This window comes from Vigna unguiculata, chromosome 10 (assembly GCF_037176805.1).
Source record: "Vigna unguiculata cultivar grain cowpea cultivar isolate G323 ecotype 2 chromosome 10, ASM3717680v1, whole genome shotgun sequence".
Classification (NCBI taxonomy): Eukaryota; Viridiplantae; Streptophyta; class Magnoliopsida; order Fabales; family Fabaceae; genus Vigna; species Vigna unguiculata.
Genome location: NC_140801.1, coordinates 47707954 through 47728160, shown reverse-complemented (window position 1 = coordinate 47728160; position 20207 = coordinate 47707954). Strand labels below are relative to the sequence as shown.

Sequence of the window (20207 nt, the reverse complement as noted above, 5' to 3'; positions counted from 1 at the left end):
TATTATTGAAAATTTGTAAATATATTTACTAATCAATTTAATGAGTAACAATATAAATTCTACAAATGATTTTAACACTAATAAAATATTATTTTTTACTAATTATTTTGTTCATTTATTCGCAATTTTCTTTTCACTATTTCCCCTTACTTATTTTTTTTATCTTCCTAAATTGGTCTTTCTGACTTGTCTCAGATTCTCATGTCACTGGCTTTAAATATATGGTTAAAATAGTTTCAAAGGTGTACTACTTAGTTGTGTACCATCAAATCCAAATTTTTTCTTTTGTTAGAAAAAATTAAATAAACATTCAGTTGCTCTTTTTTTATCACACCACTTAATAAGACTTCTTACTTTCTCTCTGTTTTTCTCTATCTTTTCGTCTTTTCACTCAATCTTTCCCAAAATAAAAGGAGCATTCATCACTACTCTTTATTCAGCAGCCCACATAGAAACTCTACAAGGTATAACCTCACACCTAAAGTTGAAGTTTTGTGCTGTGTCTTTGGTGAGAATAAGAAAGAAAAAGTTATTGATAGTGAGGTGATGAAACCCCTTTAATCATATTCCACTAAGTAGTGTATTAGAAAACGAGTAAAAATCTGATACACGAGCATCAACAGATTTTCCAAAATAATAAAACAACTCATAAGTACCCAAAACTTTAATATATAAAAGTTTAGTACTTCTCAGAAGATAAGACCCAACAATGAAGGTCAATTAGCTCATCAACACCATTAGGAAAAAAAAAAATATGCTAGCAATTATGACCAGCTAATAGTGCACTTGGATCATGATTCATGATTCATGATTCATGATTTATGACCCCTTCAATCATGCATCAAAGTAACCAATGAGACAAACCAACCCCACAAATTTCCATTTTTTTGTTTTTCTTTCTCTGAATCAATTGCCGTGAAACAAGGTAACAACAATCTCGTTATGCAGAGGTTAATCAGAATCCGAATATCGATGATTTTTACATATGTAAAGAGTGAGAGGAACTATGATAACACGCAATGAAGAGAAAGACGAAAAAAGAATCTCAATAATGGGGTACTATGCATATGCTTTTGAGCCACCATGCCCCACAAGAAGAAAGACATGACAATGCTGCTGTCTAACAAGAAAAGACATTATCTTTATGGTTTGGAGTGGTTGAGGATGTGCCAATAGATTCTGGGTTGGGGCTGCTTCCCCCTCACCCAACCCCACAAACAATATTTTTCAAATCACATCTCAGACAAACACACACGCTATATTAATGTAATGGATAGTGATACATTCACATAAAGTATACTTAAATTACATCCCAAAAATTTTATTCCTTCTTCTCTACACATTGAAAACTTCTCAATAGCTCAACAAGACATCACCATGTTATATACAAGGAATTCCTGTACTCTTGGCAATGACTCATATTGGAGTGAAAGAGAATTGAATCCATTACCATGATGAAGAAGTGTGTCCTTCCCTTGTGTCTGGACAGATTATACTATTTAATTAACACTTGACAAAACTTACATACAGTTCTCTAGGTGTTTCTGATATTGCTTATTCGATCAGAATTGAAGTTTGATCAAATGAAAATTTCAAGTTCTAACAGAAGAGCAACACCAAACCCACCTATTAAATTGCATCCAAATTTTCTTTTCTTTCAACAAATGACACATGCATTGGGATTCTCTTCTATGCTTGGAGCATAGTAGTGTGTGGTCATGTAGGGGTTATATGCTGCTCTTTGAGCCTTGACCCATTCCAAAACAGGATCTGGGAGTGGCTCTTTCTTTTTCTCATCTTCCTTCTTTTCATCTTTTTTTCCTTCTTCTTTCTTCCCCTCTTCCTTCTTTTGTTCCTCTTTCTTCTCTCCCTCCTTCTTTGCCTCTCCTTTCTTTGCATCCTCTTTCTTCTCTGGCTCCTTCACTGGTCCTACTTCCACTATGTCTGTCTGCCAGTATTTCCTCAGTTTGCTCACAACACTCACCGGATCTACTGTTCCTATCACTGTTAACTTCTTCTCCTTCATGTTCATGGCAATGGCATCAATTCCTAACATGTTGCACAACCTCATCATTACCACTTTTTTCATTCAAAACATAACTTCTCAAGCACAACAAATGTTTCTCTCAAAAGGTACAACATCAAATGTGAAAGATGCCAAATGGTCAAGCAAAAACTAACAATCTTTGACAGGAATTCGATACAAACTATAATGCAAATATATAGATAAATGTTTCCTTGTGCTGTATAGAAAAGTTCTGTTCACAAAAAAGTTTCAAAAGGTCATTGCAATTCTGGTTTAACATAGCCTGTGGAGAATTTGTTAAACAGCTATTACAGCAGACCTAGATGATCGATGATCGATTCCAAACAACTACAGAAAATGAAGTTTAATGTTATGCCATATCAAGTAATTTTAGACCAATGTTTTGCATTAAACATGTTTTGTTGAGAATTAGGTGGAACATCTTAGTGTTTATGTTTATAGGTAAGATGTCAGGAAAATAATCAATAACTTCCAATTGGTCCCAAAAGGCACCATTCTTTTACAGAATACCAGAATATAAGATATTTATGCTTAATATAAACTAGTTAGAATAATTAAATATACATGACAAATTTAAGAACATAGACATCTTACTATTAGTATTTTCTCTATAGCTTTTTGTTATGTTTCATTCAAAACCAATAAAATTAAATATTAAAGCATTTTAGATACAAAAGACACTAGTATAATAAGAGACGTGCAGCCTTCTACCACTGTCCTGTTGACTGATTCGAAATAATCCATTTTTCAAGATGATAGAATGATAATTTAAAATAATAAAAAAATAGTGGAGGAACATCCAAAACAAAACAAGCAAAGTGAACAACATCATCAACTACAACAAAAAAAAATACTATTTAGTACCTGAAAGAGTTGAAACTGTTTTCAAGGCCTTCTGCTTTTCCTTGTCATCATGCAAATCCAACTTGAGTACAAACTTCTGTAACCAAAATAATAAATTGTTTCAGCCCATATTCTATTATAATGAATCACTGAAAGAATGTTTCTTGAACAAACAAAAATAAATGTGAAGCACTTGAAACAAAAGTTTCTGTATCAAGCAAAAAGCTTATTATACATAAGAAAACATGTGATCTAAACCAGACCCAGATTTCCAAACTAAATTCAAATCCAGGAATCTGATGAAGACAGTATCAAAAATCATTTAAGGTCACCCAGATCTTTGAATCTGGAGAAAAAGGGGATAAAACAGAGGCTGTGAAAAGGAAAAAGGGAAAAAGGGGGAAGACATAAAGCTCATGGAGAATCAACAATGAATTCAGTTCTGAGTCAAAAGTTAAGAGGAGAAAATTAACCATTTTTAGAAAACGAATAAGCAAAATAAAGAAGAGCAGAAAAGAACCAAACTTGGCAAGTGTGAAACATACCTTCATTTTTTTAAAAACTATGCAATTTTGTGCAGACCAAAGAAGAGAGAAAAGCTAATATTTTTAAGAGAAGGAGAGAAAAAAAAATGTGCAGATGCAGAGAGTGGTGAAGAGGGTATCTAATAATGGTCTGATGGAAAAGATGGAAAGGTAGGTTTGGAGAAACAAGTGTCAGAGAACGAAAGATGAGACCAGTTGAAGAAGTATTTATATGAATGTGGTTGTTTTTATAGAGCAGGTGTAAAATGATGTGTAGTCCTTTCTGACGTTGTAAACTTTTTGATAATTTGTAATTTAATGTAATTGGTGAAAAAGAAAAGAAAAAAATTGAAAAAAAAAAAACTTAAAATCATAAGAAATGATGATGATAACAGAAAATGAGAGGAAGATAGTGATAGATTGGTGAGAGAGAGAAAGGATGCAAATGAATGCTGTGGATCTCGGGACCGAATGAATCATACTTATCAGAAGTAAAGACCAAATTCTTTTATTTCTCATTCCCAGATCAAATGTTTAAGAAATCTTTGAGTATATATATTTTAATATCAATAGTTAAAGTATTTTACAAGTCGGTATGAATAAAATTAAAATGTTCAATATAGTATTCAAATAGTAATTTGCTTTTAAAATTATTAGTTTATAAACTATGGCTTATTTTGATTAATGGTTAACTTGTAGTTTATTTAACTTTTTATATTATTTATTATATTTTAATATATTTCTTATTAATCATCTATTATTACATATTTTAGTTTTATAAACATAATTAGTTATGTTACTTTTAGTATTTATTTACTTAATTTTAAATTTTTACAAAGTTTAAATTAAAACATTAAACGTTACAATTTAATATTTGATGAAGATTACATACAAACAAAATTAGGTTTAGTTGAGTTTTAAGTAGAATTCCTTTTAAACTGTGATTGTATAAACAAAATATAGTTTTTAGTAGTTTAATTTTCTTTGTTAATCAGGTGATGTGGATGTTATACTATTGTCACCTTATTTAGTTTATATCATTTATTATTTTATAATTTGATAATTATATATATATATATATATATATATGAAGAAAATTTGCATTAGAATCTTTATTATTTTGGTTAAATTTTAATTCATTTTTGGAATCATATCTTTGACACATCTTACCATAATGTAGTGGGTAATGCTTTCTATGTATTACTTCCTCCCACCCTCGTAACTACATTGAAAATGAATTTTATGAAATTTTATCTTTGATTATTGTAATTTATTTCTTTGTCATACATTAATGTAAAAGATAATGCTCTCGTTGAACTTCTTCCTCCCAACCTCCGAACCATGTTGTAGTTTTATGATCTTTCACTTTCTCATTTTTCAATTTAGTCTTCATCTTCTTCATGTTTTTACAATGTTTACCTATTGCAAAGCGTGTAAGACTCGAATTCAATTCCTTCACGTAGTTTGTTATAGCGCTAAGGTAAAAAATGTGACAACATTTTGAATGCTTTAAATTTTAAGAAGAATCACATTATTCAAGCACGATTTCATTCATTGTTGACTTGTACAATAATGTTATTGAAGGATCCTGACCTTTTTTGAAAACTCATTTTATTGGTTCTCATTAAGAGGTGATCATAAATTTTTTCATTTAAGATATCGAGGATGAGGTTAAGGATTTATTGTTTCCTTCACCTAGTTCTTTATAGCGCTAAGGTAAAAAATGTGACAACATTTTGAATGCTTTAAATTTTAAGAAGAAAAGCATGATTTCACTCATTGTTGACTTATGCAATGATGTCATTGAAGGATCCTGACCTTTTTTGAAAACTCATTTTATTGGTTCTCATTAAGATTAAGAGGTGATCATAAATTTTTTCATTTAAGATATCGAGGATGAGGTTAAGGATTTATTGTTTCCTTCACGTAGTTCTTTATAGCGCTAAGGTAAAAAATGTGACAACATTTTGAATGCTTTAAATTTTAAGAAGAAAAGCACGATTTCACTCATTGTTGACTTGTGCAATGATGTTATTGAAGGATCCTGACCTTTATTGAAAACTCATTTTATTGGTTCTCATTAAGAGGTGATCATAAATTTTTTCATTTAAGATATCGAGAATAAGGTTAAGGATTTATTGTTGTTCAATTGTAGAAAGAGAGAATGAATAGGTGTGGTGTTGATATTGGTGATGAAAAATGTGACATAAGTGAAATTAAATTATAAAACTACAAAATAAAGACAACCGACCAAAATGATTCATTTAATACAAAAATTAAACTTTTCAACTATATAATTTTGGAAGACTTAATATACCACCAAAATATGAAAATTTATTATGAATTTAAAATTTAATTGAGTATAAAAATAAAATAAAAATATTTTAACTTAGAAAATCTTAAAATTTTAAAGTGAAAAAAGTAATTAGTATTTATTGGATAACTCATCGAGTATTTCGTCCAAATCAAAAAAGTATTGTCAAATAAACCTTTAATCCTAAAAATATATGATATTGCAATATATTGATAATCAATTAGGATGTTTTTTTGGTAAAACATATTTGTTATGAAATCAACATGACATAATCACCATTAAACAAATTAGAGATTCAGACGTAAACTAAAAGAATTATAGGTAATTATTCCGTCTTCTGAATTACATTGCATGTTAATATATATGTAAAACTATTTATAATACTAAGTAAAGTTCTCTTTTTAATAATGATTTTTCAATTTAAAATACTAGAACCGTCAGGTAATTTCAGTAAGATTAATTTGATTAACTGAAAATTTAAGAATGTTCAGGAAACCATATTAAAAGAGACATAATTTAATTTAATTTTTGTTAATAAAAAAAACTGAAATATATAATGTTGTCGTTCCTAAACTCAATTTGATACTTCGATAGTAAATTGTCGTACAAGTTTACACCTACAAGAAAATTATAGTATTTATCTGTTTATAAATATTTACAAAATCTAAGAGAATGATGTGTCAGTTATTTGATGTCCATAAAAATAAAAATATAAAAAATATAAAAAAAATGTGAATTTAAAGAGGACAGTATTTGATGTTGTTGTGGAAAGTTGTAGGCCCTTGAAAAAGAAAAGAGAAAGAAATATAAAAGTAATAGCAGGTGAGATTTTGACTTGCTGGTGAAGCCTCCAAGTTTAGCCACCCCTACCCAAAATTTAACTCAACCTTCATTTTCTTCAAGGATATGTAATAAAAATGTGGTAAAATATTCAACTTTTTTTTAATTTTTAAAATATTTTGAATATTTAAAATATTAAAATATTTTTAAAAAGGTGTTAAATTATTACAGTTTATAAAAAAATATTTTGAATATTTAATTTGTTTGTATATTTCTAGAATTAGAATTCTATACCATGATCAATCGATCATGCGAGTTAATCAGAGTGTTTACTAGTCAAATTAAGTTTAGAAAGAACTGAAAGAAAAATAGTAGAAAATATCTGCAGTTTAAATTGAAAGTTATTAACAAATATTAAATAACATAAATTTGTCATATTTTACAAGGCTTTTCTTTTTAGCCTTTGACACTTTCCATTGGTTAAAAGATAAAATAATGAATTTTCCAACAACTCATCTTCCATTCCAAGAACTTCAGTTAAGAGATCTTTTGCGTCGTTCAAAAGCTATTTATGCAAAATTTCTATTCCCATAAACAACATTAAAAGGAAAGAATGTCAAAGTAAATTCTAGAACATTACAGAAAACTTTGAATTTTTTCAAAAAGCATAAAAAAATTGTATAATTTGTGTGGGTGTGATTTGAAGAAACAGAAGCCAGAGAATTTGGTTAAAAGAAAACAAATTCTTACTTTCACCAAATAGACAAACTTAGATTTTTTTTTTTGCTTGAACGCTTTTTTACTTTTTAATCAAAATATTTGTTTGCAGATTATTGAAATATAAACACCAGTATTAATTAAATAATAATAACTAAAAGTATATAAATTAAAAAATAGAGAACGTGATTTTAAAGAGATCTTGCAAATCAACTGTTTTTTCAAAATATTTATTTTATGTTGGATATTCGATGACAAATTTAACCTAACTAATTTTTAAGCAAGTTCATGTTATACACCAAAATACAACTTATAATTTAATTTAAACACAATCAATATAAGCATTTAAAAAAAATATACTTAAACTAGTTATATATGGCAGTAATATCAATAAATAATTAATATGCTAACTGCTTGTTATCTTAATTAGGAGTGTGTATGATGGATTAAAATATCATCATATTTATTACGTTTTTAAATTTAAATTTTGATTGGAATTTATTTTCATTTAAATTAGATCCAACTAAGACTAAGAAGAAATAATTTGAGTTTCTCGATTAAACTCAATATTTATGTAAAATAAAGTTGATTCATATATAATTTGTGAAAAGTGTTTAAATGATTTATGAAAAGATAGCAATGTTTATATTGTTATGTGATATTGATATGGCAACGTTGAAGGTTGAAGGTGGTCCATAAATGCTTGAGCATGCGTATCTCTCTATTATCATCATCAATCGACCGACAAATGTACTAAATATATACTTTTTAATATTTATATTAATTAGAAGCACATTTTTCATCAATTTTATTCATGTGCTTTTCCCTATCTTCTTCGTACAAAATAAAAACTCTTGAAAAAATTATTGTTGGGATTAAAATATGTAGTAGAATATTAAGAACTCCAAAATTCTCCTCTTTCTATAAACCTAATTGACAAAAAAAAATTATCAGTTAAAGCCAATTCCAATAATAATATTAATGATAACTAGAAAATAATAAAATAAAAGCACGCCAAATACTTGATAATAAAATTAAAATGGTAGAAAAAAAATACTATATTACCCGATTCAGTAAAGAGTACTTCTTAAGGTGATTTATTCCAAACCTAAAATAATATTCTCTAACTTTAACTTTAAATCCTGAATCACATAATTAAGAAGAAATATGTCTCTTTTAAAACGTAGGCTTAATTATCAATTTGGTCTTCTAATTTGTTGGTTTGATTCTTTGTTCTCCTTACTATTTTTTGATTCAATTTGATTTTCTAATTATTTAAAAAGGTTCAATTTGGTCTCTGGTGTTAAGTTGACGTTAACACCGTCTTCGTACATGTCATGTGTCATTTTATGGAATTTTTTATTTTTTAATTTTTTTTATTATATTTTAAAAAGAAATTAAGCTGTCACGTTATAGTTGTGTCACATGTCAACTTGATAAAAAAATTAATTTAATTAAAAAAAAGTGAGGTCACGATTGTGCCACGTGTCAAACTAACATTGGTTGTGTTCAATTTAGTCCCTCTATTTACAATTTTGATTCAATTTAGTCCTCTAATTTTTTAAAATAATTCAATTTTGTCATCTCTAATTTGATACCAAATTAGTAATTAAACTTAATTACAACTTATACGTACACGTTAAAATCATTTTTATTATATTTATAGATCAAATTACTCCATCTAACTATTCAAATTATTTTTTTTACGCGTGTACAAAATTTCAAGTATAAAAAAATTACAAGTGAAAAATGTAAGAAATAAAATAACATGAGTATTTAGGGAGTGATTTGATGTATAAATAATAAAAAAATATTTTAACATGAATATATAAATTGTAATTAAGCTTAATTATTAATTCGGTCTCAAACTGGAGATGATAAAATTAAATCATTTAAAAAAATTGGGGGACTAAATTAAATCAAAAATTCAAATAGAGGGACTAAATTGAAAACAACCAATGTTAGCTTGATATGTGGCACAATTGTGACCTGCCATGTAGCATTATTATTTTTTAAATAAAAAATCTCAAATTAACATATGTCATAACCATAAAGTGACACGTGGCAATTTAAATTTTTTTAATAAAAATAAAAAAAGATTTTAAAAAAATTTAAAAATTCTACATAATGATACGTGTTAATAATAAATGTGATGGGAAAGACAAATCACTCATAAAGATGTCAAGATAAATATTTCTTTAAAAATATAAATACAGTGCATATTAAATAAAGCAACATATTTACTTTTTATCATTGTTCAATAATGTGAAAGTTTTAGATAACCAAGAAATAGAGATTCAGAATTATTTGTATATATTATTTTTTTTTAACTCATTAAAATGTATTTTAAACGATATAAATATAGTAAAAAATATTGAGCTCCTAAACATTTAAGATTTATTTTTCTTCCTAATTCTCGCACAAATTCAAAGCTTCAAACTTAACTTCACCTCCATTTTATCCATATTTTAAGTATTTATACTCAAAAATCATATAACAGGTCACCTCCATTTTTCCATAACCCATTCATCAATCAACACGCACATGACACTTAATTCTCCATTTAAAAATAGGTCACGTGTCCAAAAATGAAGAATTAACCCCTATAACACAACAAGAATGTCACTGTTTAACTTTCAAAAATGGCATCGACCATAATGGGAATGCAAAAGGACGTGGACTAAACTTACACACAACCCACTCTACAGTATTTATATATATAAAAAAAAAGAGTAATTGCTTTTATCGTCAGCTTGGCTGACGCATAATTTAAAAATCAATAGTCGGCTGGCCGACGCATATGGATTCAATAATTGGCATCGGCTGGCCCACACATACATCTCTTAAATAAAATAAAAAAACAAATCTTTAATTAGATTATATTTCGTGGTGACATTTTCCATTTTTCAATTTCATTTTGCCTCCACCATTTTGTTTTTCTAACATAAACTCGTTGCCCTCCTCTTCTGCAACACAGTGAGTGCCACAACCATTGCATCATTTTTCAATGTTTTGCGTCTCTTTTCTACTGTGAGTGTGAGAAGGTTTGGAATTTGTTAAGCGGAATCGGGGGTTCGGTGAAGGGGAGCTCGTTCCCCAATCTACCATAAACAATGTCTGTGAGTAAAGTTATGAGTTTGCTTCTGCATTCACGGTGAAGGTTTCTTCAAGTCATTATGCACTCTTCCACGACCTATCGCACACCGCATTGGTCTGAGAGCACCGCCTCTGCGCTCACCTTCAAAGCCCCTTCCAGCAACACTCTAACTTCTCCATTCTAGTCACCCCACGAGCCAACAAGGAGAGCAAAGAGGTTTCGATTTCCATTTTCAATTTCCAGTAACTTCTTATACATCTCTTCCTTAGTTTTGGGTTTTTCCTATTAGGGTTTCTTTGCTTTGTGTGTTGGGATGATTAAATTCGATTGATTTTGTGTCATTCTTGCTTTCTCTATCTGCTTGATGCAAGTTTTGGGAGGCAAGTTCTGGGAGGCACGTTCTGGGAGACTTTGTTGATGTTTAAGACATGTTTTTCAACTGGAGTTCTTTAATTTGAATACCAAGAGTGAAGGCTATATTGTCCGGTGAAGATTCAACAACTGGTTGGTGTTGATCATTAAGCGTTTTAAGTGAAGGTAAATAACTTTTGGAGACTTAAAATATTAAATTTGAGGTGCGTAACTAAGTTGGATTTTGAATAACATATTATTTTGACTTCTGAATAATATATTACTAATATGGAAACTTGTAAAAAAAAGTCTGACCTTGTTTGTTTTAAATTATAACAATTTTCTCTAATTTTCAGTTGAGTTCAATATAAATGGTATAAACAGACAAAAAAAAATGTATAATACTCGTGATTTTATCAGATTAAAAATATTGCGTTTCTATATCTTATAATAATTTTATGAAATTCAATTACGATTATCTCTCAAGAATATTTGTGTTATGTGGGGAGAAAGTGTTGGTAAATAAAAATTTAAGAATTTGTATACGATGCATGTATTCGTACATAGGTAAAATAAATGGAGATCTATAGAGTCAAATTATTCTTCTTGCTTTTGGGATTCAATGACATAGGTTAATTATAATTAGTACTTGTTATTTCACTTTCTAGCAAACATATTGCAATTATAGAAGAAGAAAATGTTAAATTCTTATGTTGTTTATGACACAATAATAACGTCAAAATGTTCACTCATTGTGTGCATGATTAATACAATTATTTTTTGTTTGTTTTGTGTTTATTATAGTTTTAAGTGATTGGCTTAATAATTTGGCCAACTAATGCAAACTCATTTTCTGATTTGCACGTTAGGTTGGACCAAAACCGGTAGTTGAATCATTCTCATTGCCACAGATTAATACATAAGTTTTTAGAATTTTTTTTTAAATAATTATTAAAAATAATAATTTCTAAATACATAAAATAAAAGAAAATTATTTTAGAAACAAAGTAACATCTTTACGATAATGTCTATATTGGATTATTACACGTGAAAACATGTTATTAATATTAGCAATTTTTTTACCTATATACATTTTACTAACCTGCATATATTGTAATTACTATTTCATTCCTGTAAACTGGAAATGTTGATGTAATTAGTATATAATTAAGCCTTTTAAACATGTGTAACATTTGATTATTAAATATATATTTCATGCAACTTTTTCATTAAAAAAACTCAAGTTATTAATTGTGATCTCTTATAAACCGTTGTGATTTATATTTTTTATCCCTTTGAAGAATAATACACAATTTTATTCTTAAATCTTATTTCAATTCTTGTTCGATTAGTATTTTTGTTTTATATTTTTAGATTTGTATGGTTTCCCTTATAATTTATAATCTTAAAGTGCGGCATTTATTGAATTGTTATCTCTCATGCACATCCCTTGTTAATCATATGTTAGATGCAGAGCGGTCCACAAAACCCTAGTCTGTTTAAAGCCCATACAAATGGGTCTGTTATTTTTTGACCCATTTCTACTCTGAAAATTTTTGGACCAGTGTGCATACTTAAAAAAAAAAAAAACCAATTCCGGACCCTAAAAATTATAACAAATTGGCTAGACCATTTTTTATTTCTTATAATTAATTAATTATTGATAATAATAATAATAATAATAATAATAATAAGCCTTTCTTTTGATTTGTGTTTATTTTCTGATGATACGAAATATTTGATTAGTTAGTAAACTTGTAGAAAATATTATATAATCAAATGTTGTTTAGATAATGTTTGCAGGATTAAAATGTTATAAGAACATAACATCTCTATAGAAAAATACGCGAATAAAAATTATAAAATGAATTTTATTTTTCATTTTCTTTTCTAAATTTTTGGAGATCTTAATTGGAGAGATGACCAAAGAAATTAATTTCTGTGGTACTTTAATATGAATACACCTTTTAAGGTATGCATCCTTAATGAATATCATTATGATATATGTGATCAAAAATAATGAAAATACACATAATATAGAGAGTGAAAAATTGTCCTATATGTAGGAAGGTGAAGCCTTTTAAGGTAAGCATCCAATATTTCACATTTTTTAAGAGAAAATGTGAAATATAAAAAATGACATGCTCAAAACTAAAAAGTGAAAAAATGATGGCTAATGTTTTGAAGCTAAAAATCATGAAAATTTATCTTTGCTAACACACCACCCTTAACATTGGAATGCTTTGTTAGAAGTTTTTATGATGGAAGTGATGAGTTATAGGTGTTTATGACATGCATTTTTGGTTACATAGAGAAATTCTTTCCAAGTCTATTTTATCAAATAAACACTTAAACTTTGTACTGTGATGTTTGTGAGCATGTAAAGAGTCACAAAACTTATTTTATTTTACTTTCAACTAAAAATTGTCTTCCTTTTATGATCATTCACTCTTATGTATGGGTCCATCCAAGGTTACAATGTTGGGTGACTCAATGTGACTTGTAAGGTTTATTGATTATTGCTTAAATGACTTAGTTATGTTTGATAAAGTCTAAAAGTGATGTTGTATGACTATTTTAAAAGTTTTGCAAAATGATTAAGATTACAAAGCACAAGTTCAAGTACTATTAACAATGGAGGATAATATATGCTATCAGAAGTTTAACATTTTTTAGTAGTAGAGGGGACACTTTATACTTTTTCAGTCCAAGAATTTCTAGTAATTGTTCAATGTTTTTCTTCAATTTTTTTATTCAATATGGTTCCAATATTTATTAAAAGGAGTCAATGTGCTTAATTCTGTTAGATCAACATTAACATCGTTAGAGGACAATGACTAGGCAGATTAATTAATTTGTGTTTTTGTAAGAGGAAAAATCTATTAAGACCAAAAGAGGTATTAAGCCTTAAAGGAATTGTTCATCACAGATTTTGTGTACTCCACACCAAAATGGAGTGGCAGGATAAAAAAAAATCATATTTATCTTAGGTGGTCCGAATTGCACTAATTAGAGCTCACATGCCAACATTATATTGGAGATAAGCTCTCACATATGTAAAATAGTTTATTAATTGAACATTGTCTAAGTCTCTTGAGTATAAAACACCTCGTCAATCACTCAAAAACACAATATTAAAAGTCCCAAAATTTTTGAATTCATACACAAAGTTGTTATGTTACTTATGTTCACTTATATAAGCGTAAAAGAAATAAATTGTCTCGTATAGTTGAAATGTCCTATGAGTAATTATGCTTGTAACCAAAATTTCTCTAATTCAAATATCACATTTATAAGTAAATTTCATTTGTATCTATTCCTCGTAGTGTGCAAAAAGTTTTAGTTGACTCTAGGTGGAATGATGTTATGAATGAGGAAATGAGATCCTTGCAAAGGAATAAAACATGAGATTTGGTAGATTGTCTAGATGGAAAGAAACAAGTAAGATGTCGATGAATGTGTGTTGTAAATTTTAATGCAAATGGTGCAATTGAGATAAACCAAAGTAATGTATTAATGGCAAAGCGATATAGACAAGCATATGGAATAAGTTACATTGAAACTTTTGCTCCTCTAACCAAAAGTAGCACAATTAGTATTGTTGTCTCTAGTTGTAAACCTTGATTGGTCTTTACAACAATTTGATGTGAAAAATATCTTCTTACATGTAGAGTTGTCTAAAGAAGTTTAGTACTTGAAAGATGTGGGATTTGGATACTTAAAACAAAAAGGAGTGTAAGTTGAAAAAGTTATTATATAAACTAAAACAATCACCACAATCATAACTAACAAAATCATAACTTGTTTCTAAAGAAAATAAATAAATATTACAATTTTGAATGCTTATTTTGATGATATGATAATTACAAAAGATGATAAAGCCGGATGCAAGACACTAAAAGAGTACCTGGAGAAGGAATTAGACATGAAAGATCTTGGACCTTTGAAGCGCTTTCTTGGAATGGAGGTTTCAAGATCAAAATCAAGTAATTTCCCTTTCAACAAAAATAGGATTGAATTTTTAAAATAAAAAAACTAGGATAAAGAGGGGAGATATGATAGACATAGAGATTGGTGTATCTCTCGCACAACAAACCAAATTTAGAAAATGCTTTTTATGTGGCTAGTTGCTTCATGCGCAATCCAGGTGAAAAACACATGGATGTTACAAAATGGATTTTAGGTACAGAAAAGTTGCTAAACTCTAAACTCTAAATCCTAAACTCTAATTACAAATATGTGATGGTTTATATTGATTTAGATTGGGTAGGTATCGTTAATGATAGAATATTAACCTCTAAATCACATTTGTAGGAGGTAACCTTGTCACATGGAGAAGCATGAAGCATAAATTAGTGTAGAAGTTAAACTTAAAGGAATGATTCTTGGACTTTGTGAAGGTTTGTAACTCAAATTACTTCTCTAGGATCTAGGTATGTACATATGCAAATAATTTAATTGTATTGTGATAATAAAGTTGTGATATATATTCTCACAATCATATCCAATATGAAGCTTGTGGAGGTTGATAGTTTTTTCTTAAGGGAAATATTGATAAAAAATATTGTAAATTTTTCAATATTCTATCTAAAGATCAACTTGTTGATATTTTTATCAAAGTTGTGACAAACCAAGATTTTGGAAGATTATTAGACAAATTGAGAATGTCCAGCCATTTAACAACTTAAGGAAGACTATTGAGATAAAGATATTTGATTTATAGGTTTGTAGTGTAGTATAAAATATATGATGATAACTTTCTTAATTTCGTTATGATTTGTGGAAATAAAATACTATAAAAATTGAACATTTACATATAAAAATAAATTAGTGAAAATAATAGAATGGATTTTATTTTTCAATTTTTTTCATCCCTAAATTTGTTATCTTATTAGGTTTCTAAAATTCTTTTATGTTGATATATCTTTCAAATTTTATTTTTTAAAATATTATTGACTTTTTTGTCCTTAGAAAAGTTTTAGCACGTGTTTACTATCTATAATGGTAATCTATAAGTTAGTGAAGCAACCATGACGTTAAAAAAGAAATACAATATACTTTTTTTAAATACACCATCATACGGTATTTATGAGTTTTTTTTACTGCATCCTATAAAAAAACTAATATTTTCTACCATGTTTTAATTTTTTTTTTATAAACATATTTACAAATTTTATTATAAAAAAAATTAAGAAATTGTCACTAATTTTTTATAAAATATTTTGTATAAAATATTCATTTTAAAAAAATTATTGAAAATATTTATGAATTTTATAATTTTGTAAAAATATAATTATTTACGAAAGAATTATCTACCAATTAATTTTTTTAAATAATAAAAAAAATCTTTTCTTACAAATTTTATATAATATGAAAAATTCTAACAGTGATAACACGTTGGTTATACTTATGGTTAAATTCATTTTTGAAATCAATTGTAATACTATATAACAATTAAAAAGCCATGTGAAATATCTATAATCATCACTGATAACAGGAATAATGAATTATTAATATATTTGTCAATTGACCAAATCTAATTGATTAAATAAATTGAAGTAATTGGTTTGGTTACATAACTCAAATTTTGTGTTAAGGGTCTCAATTAGACATGTGTGTGCATGTTTGTAGAAACACTCAAAATCAATTTCTAAAATCAATTCGTGGTTAATAAAATTGTTTGCAAGTACTCAAAATCAATTTCTAAAATTAATCGTAGATACAAAATTCACATAAAAAAGAAACAACTCTTTAGTTTTTCCATCAATCAAAATTGATTTTTCCACATCAATTTTCTCAAAATGTTTCCAAATCATGTATCACACAAGAGTCATAATTATTTTTTCAGGAGTGAGTGTATCATACTACTCTAAAGGAGTGAGTGAAGATGATAGAGACATATGGCATCCTTAAATATTTTTTCAGGATCAAAACATTTTGGTTAAACCGGTGCATTGGCTAAATTAGCATAATTATTACCTAAAATTCACATAAATAATGTCAAATTAGTGTATGTAACTTTTGTAGTGTATCTCAGGAGTCTAATCCTTTTTTAGTTAACACAAATGTTAACTGGGAATGTCACATACGTGAACCATCCTAAACATGTAAAAGTAGAAGCAACCAATGTTGACTTTTTGTGTTTTCTTAAATAATTTTTAAGTAAAAATGACTTTTAAGTCTTTATTTGTGTTGTTGTTTTAGGTCAATTTAACATTGGACTGCGGTTTGTGGAATGTCTCCTCTAAGAATCTTTCTTATATCTCTAAGAATTTTCCTGATATCTAGTAATCTAAATGTAATATTTCAATGAAATAAAAAGCTGACAACATTATTACTAAATTGACTCTTTAAGGGCAAACTGATTTCACTAATACACTGATTTAGCCACCAAAGATTAGTGTCGATTTATATAGATACGCTATTAGAGTTTATTTTAGCGTCCGTCAGACAACGCTAAACCCAAATAATTAAAATAAAAATAAAAGTAAATTATATTAGTTTTTTTATGAGGGGTATTCGACACTATTTCATTCCATATTAATGTTGGCCATGCGACACTAGTTTAATATTATTAGATAAATCTGTTTGTGAGAGTCGATGGACACTAAAATATTTACGGGTTACGTGAGTTATGCGACGCCAATTCAATATGATGTGTAAGAAAATAATATTAGTTTTTTGTCGTGGGCTGATCCACACTATTCTATTTCAATTCGCTTCGATGTAGGGACGCTAAATTTTATATAATTTATAAAAGATAATGAAAAACTTATATTATTTATTTGCGAGCACCGACCAACGCTATTTTAGGTGAGATTTGTTATTTATTTCCGGTTAGCGTCGGTCAGTCCTCACTATGTTATTTGATTTTGCTTTGCGTCGGCTAAGGGACACACAACTTGAATATAATTAATTTTTCGCTTTCTATTTCATTTCCCTCCTTTATTTTTTTCTCCTGTACCCTCGCGCTATTTCCTCTCCAATTTCACTCTCACACCCACCCATTACGCCCTAGACATGGTGAACTCATTTCCCCTCTCTTGCAATTTCAATCTTGCGCATAGCCCCCACTAGCCTTCTCCTGAAAAAGCTCACCCTCATTTTTCCCTGCTATAGAAGCTCGTATCACTGGATTCCCTCCATTGGCTTTCCTTCTCACTGTCTCCCTCTCTTCATCACGCGGAAAACACCGCACGCCTCTCTTCATCAAGTGAAAAACACTCCACAGCTCTTTTCGTTGCCTTCTCACCGATCGTCGTCCGATTTCGATTGTCACCCAACTAGTTCCATCTTCTCACTATGGTCGGGCTTAGATTTGGTATGTATCGCTCTTCTCGCCATCTACCTGTTACCTACTCTTGGTTATGGCTTGCCCTAGTGCATGTTTGGATTTATTGTTTGATTTTGTTACTTGTGTCTATAATCTAGGGTTTATATGTTTGATTTCGTTACATGTTGATCAATTTCTTGATATTGCTAATTTTTGTTTGATTTGAGAATAAAATGTTTTTTATAACCAAGGTGTTGATGTTTCTGTGTTTGCAGATGCAGGAACTGATCCTAGGATCTAAAAAATGTCGTGTCTTTGACCCAGGTCTTTTTTGTCTCTCCAATTAATGCTTGTTTATAGTAATTAATCTAACTCCTTGGTGATTTTTTTGTGATGAACTCAGAGAAGGGGATGGGGTTTTCAGTGTTTGATTATACATTAGTTTAACCTGCTAGGGAGTTTGGAAAACAGTTTTATTTTCTACTATTTAATAATTGGGAGTTGTTTTGGTGGGAATTAGATGGGTTTGTTCCTTTTAGTAAACTGTAAATGATGATTATGGGCACGGCCTTAAAATACTTGGGGAGACTGTTTTATAAATCTGCTTCCTTCTTGATCTACAAAATGACCGTTCCACAACATTTTTTCATGAGAAACAGGAAATGAGATGAACAGAATTATAGTTTTGGTTGTGTTGCTCTATTTGAATGTTAATCATGACCTCAATTTCTAAAGGTGGATTTCAAGTTGAATATAGGGTCTGATTTATGTGATGTAGCTTACATTTATAGGATTGTGAGCTAAAGTGGAGGCCATGTGGTTCTTCTATTGATCAGGGCTCGACGCTTGCATCCATGTTGGAACCCATAGAATGTCTTTGTTGCGGTTGAATTGGCCAAGCCAAACCCTTTTACACCATAAATTTTGATAGTTATTTTGTTTTGTTTAAGGATGATTACCTTTATTATTTATACAAAGTAATGTGCACTGTTTTACCATACCTTTTAGTTGAAGTTGATTATATGTAGATAACAGAGTACTGTATTGTCTGCACGATAACTTGTGATATCATTTGGGATAGTAAAATCTTATATTGTGTAAATTCAGAAATATATTCGAACTCAAACATGCATTGACACTGCAGTTAAATTGACTATTAATTTAGTTCACCTAAATTAATAGACCTATTACTGTCTGATATGGTATTTCGTCTCTTGATTTTATCAAATTGCTTTATGTTGATACATTGCGTGGTAACTGTAATTGCTTTGATATTTTGTTGTCATAGAGAAACCCAAAGGTGATATTATATCATTGAAAGCTGAGAAAGAAGACTTAGAATCATCACTCAGCAAGGAGAGACAACATGCTCTTCAATTCAACCAAGAGCTGACAAAAGCTGAGTCCCGTAACACTGACCTTTAAAAGGTAAACTACCTTAATTGTTGAAGTTACTTTTTAGTTTGGAGTTATAGGTATGGATTCAATTCAGGAATCGAGCATTAAAGTGGGTAATGATTACTAGCAAATAAAAATTAGAATTTTAAAGAACTATTCTATTGCTCTTTTTCTGTCCAGAGCTTTGACTTATAGGACACACTCCTTCTATTTTCTTTGAACTATACTTCTTTCTTTGGTCTTTTGGTCTATAGATCAGTCGGTTGGGTTAAAAGACCCATGCAAAATGGGGTGTGGTATTGAACTGGTTGATTCAGAGTAGTAATTTTGATTAATTTCTAAACCACTTTCCACTTTCAAATTGTTCATGAAATTGCTACAGGGGCACTATGGAATCTTGCTTTCAATGCCGGTAATGCTCTACAAATAGTAGATGAAGGTGGAGTATATGCACTTGTTGACGAAGAAGATTATGAAGAAAGATGATATTAAAATCTGATATATGCTTTGTTAGTTGAGTTTGTAATAATTATACTTTAGAAAGATTTATCAACAAATACACTAACACTTTATAACTAGACTATATATATTGTGACAATGAATTATCTGGAAATTAGAATTTATGATATTTTTATTCCATGAAAAAGTCCATTTCATTTTGCAGCAGGTGGTAATAGTTATAATTTTGAAAGATTAGAATTGTTCTTATTTTATTTATTTTATTTCTAGTATAATACATTTATTTGTGTTGGCTAGCCCACGCAACATTAAATGTTTTAGAATAACTTTTATACTAAGCGTCGGCTAGCCTTCGCTGTTTACTTTGTAATTAGCATGGGCCAGCCCACACTGCTTTTAACATT

At 28.8% G+C, this 20207-nt stretch overlaps 1 protein-coding gene and 1 long non-coding RNA gene across 3 annotated transcripts; one reads left to right on the top strand and one right to left on the bottom strand.

Annotated features, from left to right (window-relative positions):
* Positions 1 to 1239: 1239 nt before the first annotated feature.
* Positions 1240 to 3703, bottom strand: LOC114167328 (heavy metal-associated isoprenylated plant protein 39-like). Of its 2 annotated transcripts, none has more exons than XM_085668327.1 (3): positions 3436 to 3703; positions 2912 to 2987; positions 1240 to 2049 (listed from the first exon to the last, which is right to left on the bottom strand). In XM_085668327.1, the coding sequence occupies exons 1-3, from the start codon at positions 3439 to 3441 to the stop codon at positions 1658 to 1660; spliced, it is 474 nt and encodes a 157-aa protein (XP_085524453.1). In that variant the 5' UTR covers positions 3442 to 3703; the 3' UTR covers positions 1240 to 1657. The 2 variants fall into 2 exon arrangements, with proteins under 2 accessions (XP_085524453.1, XP_085524454.1); XM_085668328.1 differs by having other exon boundaries at positions 2912 to 2984; positions 3436 to 3650.
* A 13853-nt stretch (positions 3704 to 17556) lies between these two features.
* On the top strand, positions 17557 to 19990 carry LOC146883376 (uncharacterized). Its single transcript, XR_014985288.1, has 4 exons — positions 17557 to 17994; positions 18222 to 18270; positions 19235 to 19374; positions 19727 to 19990. It is a non-coding gene; the product is annotated as an uncharacterized LOC146883376 (long non-coding RNA).
* The last annotated feature ends 217 nt before the right edge of the window (positions 19991 to 20207 follow it).

Excerpts from the sequence above, each read along its gene's own strand:
- LOC114167328 (XM_085668327.1), bottom strand. Across the intron at positions 2,050-2,911 it reads AACAGTTTCAACTCTTTCAG|GAATTGATGCCATTGCCATG; the intron begins GTACTAAATAGT and ends GCAACATGTTAG.